Source organism: Cynocephalus volans, chromosome 8 (assembly GCF_027409185.1).
Source record: "Cynocephalus volans isolate mCynVol1 chromosome 8, mCynVol1.pri, whole genome shotgun sequence".
Taxonomy (NCBI): Eukaryota; Metazoa; Chordata; class Mammalia; order Dermoptera; family Cynocephalidae; genus Cynocephalus; species Cynocephalus volans.
Genome location: NC_084467.1, coordinates 110,546,443 through 110,556,683, shown reverse-complemented (window position 1 = coordinate 110,556,683; position 10,241 = coordinate 110,546,443). Strand labels below are relative to the sequence as shown.

The window sequence follows — 10,241 nt, the reverse complement described above, 5'->3', positions numbered from 1 at the left end:
TGTTTTCCACTGTTCTCTCCCTGTTCATCCTCTGCATGGAAAACACTGTCTATTGTCATCCCTCATACTTTCCCCTTTCCAGTCCAATATCTAGCAGTGGGGCTCTCAATAGCGTGAGGGAAACAGTGCCAGAACTGAAATGAGGCTGAGACTGAAAGCATGGCTTCCACGGGATCAAGAAGCTCATTGTGGAGACAGGATCATGTCAGTGAGGGCGTAAGTTTCTTCTCACTGTCTCCTCCCCACCTCCAGTGGGAGCTAACACTGCTGGAATTCACTGCAAGTTCTTCCCAACAGGGCCTCGAAATAAACCAGGGGGTCTCTGTTTCAGCATGGGTGAGTGAGGAAAACGCAATCGTCTAAAGGCAGGAGGCCAGTCCTATAGGTTTAAATAGTCATAAAGAATAAAACACATTTCACTATAAAAAGGTCCGATTCAAAATATCATTTACTTAACTGTGTATACAGCATTACCACCTGCTTTTCATCAGTTAACAATAGGCCATGGTCATTTGTCTCTGTAAAAAAATATAAATCCATGATTTAATATTATTTCAATAGTAAAAAGTATTTAAATTATATATGAACTATTAAAGTTTATTTGTAGTCCTAATTTTATTTTATATTTTGAATATAGCATGGTATTACAATAACCTCAAGTGGACAAATAGGTTTCGGTTTACATGAATTGATTAAAAACAAAAGGAGGACATTTTAACTCTGTACAATTTATTTATTTGTCCATAAAAAGCTAACTTACTTCTGCCCTTTCATGTCCAGAAGCCCCATGCTGCTCCCAGGTGCCACGTGGCCATACAGGGGCTCCATAACGCAGGCCCCAGCCCACTCCCCCACCGCGTGCCCAGGTGCTCACAGACAGGAGCCCAGAAGGCAGCAGGGATTACATCTGAAGGCCATGGTCACTGGGTAGCCTGGGGACTTCGCATATAGTACAACATTTATCACTTGGAATCTGTTTGGTTATTTATTTATTTGTCTGTGTGTGTGTCTGTCCTATTAGACCATACACTTAAGAAAGAATTCTGTCATAGAATTCCATTTCCATTCCCAGGAAAGAACATGAAACAGATTCTGCTCTGAAGAAAGGGAAGGGAGGGAGGGAGGAAAGAAGGAGTGAGAGGCTCCCAGGAGGCCCCGGAGGAGGTGTGTCAATAGTCATGCTGTTTCCTGGTTCAATCTCATTAGTTGAACATTATGGAAGAGCCCAGGAAAAGGCTCAGCCAGACTTGGGGTGTGCCTGGCAGTCACCTGGTTGTGAAAGCAGCAGCATGCTCGGGCTGTGCCTCACAAACCCTGCACAGGATAAAAGCGCTGCCACCCTGGCTCCTCATCCACAGCCTCCTCAGGAACAGCCTTCTCTTCTCCTGCCTCGCTGCATCTGGTGAGTGTCCAGAAGGGGACAGGACTCAGTCTGAGATGTTGGAGCAGAGAGCTAAGTCGCAGCAGAGGAGAGGGAAACAGAGGGGTCTGGAAGGAAGAGCCAGAGATGGCCCCAGAGAGGAGCAATGGGGGAGTGAGGTCAGGAGGGAGCCCGTGTGGGACGGGACAGAACTTGCATGACCTGCCACGGCCACAGGGACTCAGCACTCCCTCCCACCCTCTTTCTATCCGTGACCATGAATAGATATTCACATCTGTCCTCCACAATGCTGTTCCCAAATGGGTGCATCCCTAGGTGTTCTTGGGAGATACGAGAGCTCGGATGCCCACGTAGACTGGCAGCGATGTGTCCTGGGTGGGAAGCAAAGAGGAGGCATCCAGCGTGATCCAACCAACACCAAACCAGCTTCCCTCCTCCTCCTTCCTGCAGCTCCTGGATCAGGAAGCAGCTGGTCTTAGAGGCGGGCAGACAGTGGACTGCACATTCCAAACTGACAACTTGGTTTGTTTTGTCCAGACTCCCTGACCTCCTGCCGAGATGTCCTGCCAGCAGAGCCAGCAGCAGTGCCAGCCCCCACCCAAGTGCCCCTCACCCAAATGCCCCCCAAAGAGCCCAGCACAGTGCCTGCCTCCAGCCTCCTCCAGCTGTGCTCCAAGCTCGGGGGGCTGCAGTGGTCCCAGCTCTGAGGGCGGCTGCTTACTGAGCCACCACAGGCGCCGCAGGTCCCACTGCTGCCGGCGCCAGAGCTCCGACTCCTGCGACAGTGGCAGCGGTCAGCAGTCTGGGGGCTCCGGCTGTGGCCACAGCTCTGGGGGCTGCTGCTGACCTGGATCCTGATGCTGAGAAAAGCGATTTTAGAGGAAACAAGAATCTCAAAGACCAAGGAAAAGCCCCAGCCTGACATGTCCTTTCCCAGGTACCCTGTTCTGGCTTTCACAGGCTGAGCTAGGGCTCTTCCTGTCCAGGGTTCCAAGCTCTCCCCAGAAGACTCTGCCTGTCTGATGGCCAGGGTCTCACAGTACCCCCACCCCTGCACCAGCCTGACTGGCAGTGCCTGTGCCTGTGTGAAAAATAAAGCTTCCTGTGCTCATTACCACAGCGTCTACCTTGTCATTTCACTCTGTCCCTCCCCAGGTAGCTGGATGTGTGCCCCTCCCCTCAGCCCCTCAGATCCAGCACTGCCATACAGAGGGTGCAGAATGCTAGCTCTAGACGAGAAAAACATTGAGGGTCTATCAGGTCCTTTTATGCTGGAATTGTGAGGCAGCTGGGGAGAAGAGGGGGATTGGACTGAGGCCACTAACCATCAGTAGAGGGAACAACTAACCCTATGAAGTATGGGCTGTGCATTCATCTCACAGTGGACTCGCTATGAGGAGCTACCATTTGCTTTGATGAGCTGCTTCTGACATTCCAGTTAACAAGCAATGTCGATGTTGTAGGCGATCATCAAAAAATAGATAGGTCGTTCTCATCTAAGGGGAATTTGGCCCTCCAAGGAACGTTTGGAACTAGGGATATTTTTGGTGGTCAAAACATGGGGTAGAAAGAATACAAGCATACTTCAAAAAGTTCATGGAAAGATTCATATTATCTCTCAATTCTATTTTTCCACAAACTTTTTGAGGGCTCCTCGCACTACTGTTACCTAGTGCATAGAGGCCAGTGATGCAGCTAAACACCCTACAAAGCACAGGACAGCCCCCACGACAGAGAATTATCTGGGCCCAAATGCCAATAGTGACAAAGTTGAAAAACCTTAGACTAGAATAAAAAGGTAGGTAAAGGAAGGACAGCCTAAGGGAGAACAGATAGCTCCATATACACAATAAAAATCCCAGAGGGAGATGGGGGTGGGAGAGAATCAGTTAAATGTAAAGAAGCTGTGGGTCAGGGGGAGAGATGGGGCTGACAATTTAGAAAATGTGATCCTGTGAAGAGTGTGGACCATGAGGCAATTAGAAAAAAAAGGAAAAGGAAAATGAGAAGTATTGCAAGGATTATAAATTACAATTATTGTAAGATCAAAAACTTACTAGTGCTTATCAGCTGCTAGGAACTCATAAGTAAACACTATGAACTCATGTAGTTCTCCAAACAATCAATAAGGTAGATGCTCTTCATAACCTCATTCTGCACGCGGGGGACTGCAGATCCACACAGCCCTGTGAGCCCATGGTCTTGGCCACTTAGCTTCCCTTGAGACTTTTCAAGAGATCTGAAGAGAACAATGCTTCTTTTCCACGTAACATTTATTCTGGCCTGTTTAAAGTTGTGTTTTGTTTTTATTTTTGTTTGAGTTTTTAAATTTGCAGAGCTAAGAGCCCAACCATCTGAGTTATAACTTGGTAAAACTTTAAAAAATTTTTCTTTCCCATATTTAGGACCTAAAATATAAAAGCTAATTGCCCTTTAGGTTGAAATCATCTCCTTCGAGAGGAGCCTCACTCTGTCTGCTAGATGGTTGAAACAGTCCATCAAAGTCATCCAGATGGTTCTTGGAATAAGCCAAAGGAATATCATAGAAGCTGAACTAAACTCCAGTTGAAAATGTGGGAGAAATCACTGTGGGGCTGGGTATACCACCAAAAAGTGAATCTATGTAGCACTTTATGGGTTCATTGAATCAAAAAAAATTTTTTTCTGTTCTGGGAAAATATCACCTGGATATTTATTTTCACTTCAACATCCAAAGACTCAGAGTTCCTAAAATCTTTAGAATTTAATAAAGAAAAGGGCTCTCAAGGAGTTTGATGTGAGACATACTCTGACCAGGTCTGATCCACTCCCCAGCTCAACACAGTTCCCTATGGTAGGAACCACAGCTGCCATGTTGGAATTCATCACCACAAGCTGCTTATCACTCAAAACTTGAGAAATTTTTGCATAGTACTTCACCATGGGACAGAAACAGTGTCAAGTCTTACTGAAAATATGCCTCAAAAAATGTTCAGGATGGGTAAGGTTGGCTGGGAGGTTGGAATTGCCACCATGTGTGTGAGGCCTTGCCATGTGGACCCAGAGTCATGAAACTCCAAAATCTTTTTGGAACCACTCCACTCATACAGAAACTAAGGATCACTGTATGGATAGTGGCTGGAATTCATGGGCCACATTCCTAACTGTACAACAGCTACACGAGAAAGAATTCAGCCTTTGAAAAAGTAAAGCCTGTCATCTGCCAAGGACTATAGAATGAGGGTTGGCATCTCAGAAGCACCTGTCAAATCCAAGTTGTCCATGAGAAGTGTCTAACAGTTTCTGAGGATAGTGAGTCCACTCAGAAGGCAGAAGAAATAGGAGTTGGACCAGCCAATAAAATTTGGACCTGAAACACCAGGATAGTCAAAGACAGCCAGAAGTTATAAAGCTTACCATGTTGCCCCTAAGAGTAGACCCCAACCGGTGAGAGCTCAGTGGTTGGAAAGATGCTCTGATTCTCATCTTGAGACCACTTTGACCCAGTCCCAGATCCAACAGCTAATAATTAATTGATTCAAAAACTATTTACGGAGCAACTATTATGTACAAACACCATGATAGGCGCTAAAGATACAATAGTGAACAAGAAAAAATAAAATGCTATTCTCAGGGAGCTTTTGCTCTAGTGGGTCCATTCATGACAGTTCCCTAATTTGCTTGCAAAGCAGCAGCATCAGATACAAAAATCCCTCTATCTCATTGGTTTCTCACATCCTTGGATTGAGGAGGCAGCAGTGGAGGTTTAATACACACAGCAAAAGATCCTGGTCTGGGAAAATCATTAAAGATTAAACATTGGTTTTGCTATTGGCAAAAGGTCACGTAGAAACATTTTGCTTCCATATCAAAGGCAGCAATCAAGTAAAAGCAAGGAATGAATTGCTTGTGATGATGGAGACAATGTTAGTGCAAAGGAAGCCTCTGTTCTCATGCTCTTGCCAGTTTCCCTTCCTCACTCTCTCCAAAGTCCCAGTGGAAAAAAGAATGCTTGCATTGCTGTGAAGATATTGTCATTTTCTCCCTGTTATACCTTATCTCCAAGTGGGAGTCACAACCACAGGCCTTCCTGTAGCAGGATAAGCAGACACATTCACTGTAATAATAATGTTTTATCAAAAACTGTATTTGAATTACATGTGTGATATAAGATTTGTCCTACTCTTTAGTGTGATTACATTTCAGAAGGAAATTCATGTCTAGTGTTATAACAACATGCAATAGGAGAATTCTACACAGTTGACTTAAATGCAATTTCTATAGACATTAGTCAATCACATCAATTGCATTATGTCAGATGTACACAGTAACACTACCACGTCTATCCATTATTATTCACCACTATTAATTATAATTCGTCTTTCAACTAAGTTCACCCTGGCTGTCCCAGCCTAGATGAATCAGCTCCTTCTCTGACCTGTACCCAAAACTCAGAAACATACAGAGTGAGTGACTTATAGGCACATGGTTCATTACATGTAGGTTAGTTTCTTATTTCCTTCTCTGATTTCAACTATAACATCTACAGTCCACTGTGCTTTCATTACACAATAAACTTTTCTCTCCCAAATACCTCTACCTTGTTAAGACAGCTATCACCTGAACAAACAAGGAAACAAAGTCAGGAATATCTGACTCCCCAGCCAGTGCTCTTAATGAGCACCTTATTCCGGCCCCTTCTGTCCACCACATGCTGCCCTCAGACATCAGCTTTATCCATCCCCTCCCTCTGAGAGGACACCTCTGCCTCCTGGATTTCACAAGTTCCTCTCAGTGTCTCTGCACCACCTTCCCTGAGGACAGGTCAGGCTCCTTGTCCCACTGTTCCAGCTGCATGGTCATCATCAGTTCTTACAGGCTGGTGACTTTGCAACCACTCCCAAGTGACACCAAATGACAACATCTGAACACACCAAGGCAACAGGAGACTGATACTCAAAAGTTCTTGTTTAATCCTGAGGACTCCCCGCACATGTTAATTACAGCTCTCATCAGCTTGGGTCATAGTTGTCTGACTATCTGTCCATCTGCCCCACTACACAGGGAGCTACCCAACCAGGACTGAACCTTATTCATTTATGATTAGGTGTGTCTATCACCTAACAAACTGTGTGTCTAACACAATGCCTAGTGGGGGCATCATCAGTTTTTTTTTTAAAGAATAAAAGAAAGAAGAGAAGGAAAGAAAGGGTTTAAAAGGAAAGGGAGCTAGAGAGGGAAGAAAACAAGCACACAAAAAGCTTAAGGAATGATTATTTGGACAGTCTTGGGGCATCCCAGATCTTTTCTCTCAGAAAAACTTACTCTTTTTCCCTTTCCCTCCCTATACCAGGACCCTGAAGGCTATAAGTGGGTGATGCAGAACATGGTGACAAGGTCCTGTCCAGGCCCTCTGTGGGCCAGAACTCCCTGTGACACCTGCATCTTTTCCCAGGTGTTCAGACAGATACTCTCTGAGCACCCAGCACCAGTCATGAAGGTGCCCTCCAGCCCAGGCCCATGCAAAGGTCCTTGGGCCCCTGGTGTGTCACAGACAGGTAAGGAGCTGGAGGTGAGATTTTTAGGAGAGGATGGCAGGAGTTGAGACTAGAGAAATCAGACAGCTCCTGATTGGCCAGAGACTGGTACTGACTGCCTAAGAATTTTCTGTCTGTTCTGTGGGCAACAGGTATGAAAACCCGCAAGTAATCCCATTCTCTAACCTCCAATTCTTTCTCTTCCACCTCATGTGAGCTGATCTTCTCAAACCTGGCTATACATTAGAATCACCTGGGGAGATACTAAAACGCCTGATGCCTAGGTTGCACTTCTGGCCAAGTCAATCAGAGTCTTGGAGGTGGAGCTCAGAGCTCAGTAGTTTTTTAAACCTTCCTGGATGATTTCAATGTGCAGACAAAGTTCAGAACCTCTGATGTAGAGGGTTCTCAGTTCTCTCCAGAAAGTTCACCCTCTCTGACCTTCTAACACCCTTCTGTTCCCCACCTCAGCTCCCACTTCCTAGATACTCTTTGGTACCTGTATGTGACTTTGAAAAATAATGGAACCTTCTTCAGCTCTGTCTGCCTGCCCTATGCCTGTCTTGGTAGCCCAAACTCCCCTGGATGGCTGGCGATCTGATCCGTGGCCCAGCACTCCAGGCTTACCACTGACCTGCAATTAGTGTTGGAGCCCAGCTCCAGGGTGAACAAAGAAATGAGATCACATCACTGACCATCCTCAGTGGCTCACAGAAACTGACAGGTTTGAGAACGACATGGGGTTTGAAGACAAAAAACTTTCCAGTGTCAGTATCTGAAGACTTTCACATTTTTTACACAAAACCCTGATTTTATAGAGCCATGATTAACTCTAAGAAGGAAAGTTTCCCTAAATGGAACTGGGAAATATTACATAATTTAGGAAATTGGGTATTCATTCATTTATTGACTGTTAGTGGAAAAGGAGGAGGTATCAAGAGAAATCCTTGATACGAAAATCTTCCAAAGATCTTTTAACAAGTTTATTAAGCAATCTGAACTCAGTGGGATACAAATGGGATTTTTTTTCCTCCAGTCTCTGTCTTCTACTATGCCGCACTGGTTCTCCTTTGACAATATTTCAAGTGTGTTCTAGAACTTTCTAAACATTTTCAGAGATTCAGGGATTATCCCATACTGTACTGTTGAACATAACTCATCAGAAGAACCTTAATGCCTCTCCCTCCACCCAGCACAGATCGACCCTCTCCTAAAGGCCTATGTGGGAAAGAGGCATGGCCAGCTCTCTCACTGACCCCCACCTCCTGCTCGGCCCTGCAGGTCCCTGTTCCCTCACTGCTTCCCTGGATGACGGACAAGGGAAGAAGGCAAACATCCCATACTGGAATGGTGCTGCTGGTATTTCTCAATGGCTTCATCCCCGCTGTACCAAAAGCCCAAGGGCACGCTCTCACCAGGTAGATGATGATTTCTTCAAGGAGACTTACAAAATGCTTTCTCATAGCATAGCAACCTGCCATGGAAAATTGGACCTCTTCAGACACTCCCCTAAACTCTCGACCCCATTGGTACAAGCCACAGGGTCTCCGCCTTGGAAGCCACACTCCCAGCTGGACCATGGCAGTGCAGCTCATGCCCACAAGCTGAACAGTTGGCTCAGGGAAAATAGTGGGGAACTGGCTGCTTCTCCCTTGCCCATTCTCCTTTCTATTTTCTTTTTCCAATTCCTTTTCCATTCTCTAAAATAGTCATAGAGAACTGTTCAGTGAATCCATTGATGAAATTGAGATAGGAAATTTCGGTCTCCCTGTTTTTTAGGCATCTCTAAATTTTATAGTTTTTCTCCTTGAAATTCCTATAACTTTTCCTCTAGTGGAAGGTGGAAGGAATGACCTGTTCTTCTCCCTATGTGACATGTGAGGAAAAAGCCTCAGCCTTCTATCTTACCTTGGAAACTTTTCGTCACTTTTCTAGTTTTCTAATCATATGCTCTAGAATATGAGGAAGAATGATGGCAGGAGGACTCTTTCAACCTCTCTTTACAAGGTGGAGGGTTCTCACTGCCTGCCATTTACAAGTTGGGAGTTGTGTTTGCCAAATCTCAATAATAGGAAAAGCTTCATCTTACTTCCTCATACAGCCTGGGTATATATGGAAATATCTCAGTGGTGATGACAACAGCTGTACATCTCAGAATGATAAAACTTATTGAATGGGGAGTTTATGACCCAGATGATAAACTAGAGGCAAATGTTTTCAAATTAGAAGACAAGGCAGGGAATGGTGGAGCAAGGATCTCTAAAATTCTGTTTCTCCATTAAAGTACCTAGAAAACTTTAAAAAATTGACAAAATGGGCTTTTGCAAAACTCTGAAAATTTACCAAAGGCTTGCAAAAATATTATAACTGTTCATTCAAGAAAATCACTGAATAACAATAAGAACAGTGAGTTTTATGACAGTTTAACTTGCCCTATTCCCATCACCCTGTCCCCAATGCCATAGTAGTCTTGAACACTAAAATACTAGTAGCCACTAGAGGGAACAGAATAGATCGGGAATTTTCCAAAAGCCTCATGCCCAGAGAATCATTATTGTCTGACATATATATAGCCGTTCCTCTGAAATCCCAACTAGAAGGATTTGTCTTTATGCCACCTAACTCAAAGCTCACCTGTTGCAAACAGCTTGTATCCCAAAGTGTTTGTTAAAAAATAATTAGTGGAAATTGTTTAACATCACCACTGCCTGAGGTTGTGATAACAGTTGGGCAAACCAGAAGCTGACCAGAAAAACTTACATAAAAAACCTGAGAAATGAAATATCCATAGAGAGTTCAAAGAAGCTCTATAATATTCCTGGAATTCTAGGAGACTATGTGAATTTACAGGGCTATGTGTACGCCCAGTAAAGACTTGGCTGGGAAGACCTTAATATCTCACCTTTGACTGATCTTGAAGTTCTGCATAAGCAGAAAGTGAAATCTAAGGCAGATTTGTAAACTGCTTGCTGAAATCTTGAAAACATGCTCCAACATGCACACAGAGGTCTTCAGCAAAGGTTGAAAGACTTATTAGCTCAGCATTTAAGGAAATCTCTGTCCCCTAAGCTAACTGAGTAGAGAATTCAGTAGGCACACACAACAAAAATAACGACTTTACAGAATTTGTTCAGTAAAGTCACTAAGCAAATAAACAGTAAAAACAATAACAACAATGAACAACAACAATAAGCCCCAGAAAGGGGGTAAAGAACCTGATTTCCAGTATTACCACATTATATGATGCAAAATGTCAAATTTTTTTTTTTTTTGGCAAAATGTCAAATTTCAACAACAACAGCAGCAACAAAAAATGGAGAAAGATGCAAATACATAAGAAATTA

The 10,241-nt window shown here is 44.1% G+C and overlaps 1 protein-coding gene across 1 annotated transcript; it reads left to right on the top strand.

The window, feature by feature from the left end:
* Window positions 1–1,939: 1,939 nt before the first annotated feature.
* On the top strand, window positions 1,940–2,227 carry LOC134383005 (late cornified envelope protein 3D-like). Its single transcript, XM_063103660.1, has one exon. The coding sequence runs from the start codon at window positions 1,940–1,942 to the stop codon at window positions 2,225–2,227; it is 288 nt and encodes a 95-aa protein (XP_062959730.1).
* Window positions 2,228–10,241: the final 8,014 nt, after the last annotated feature.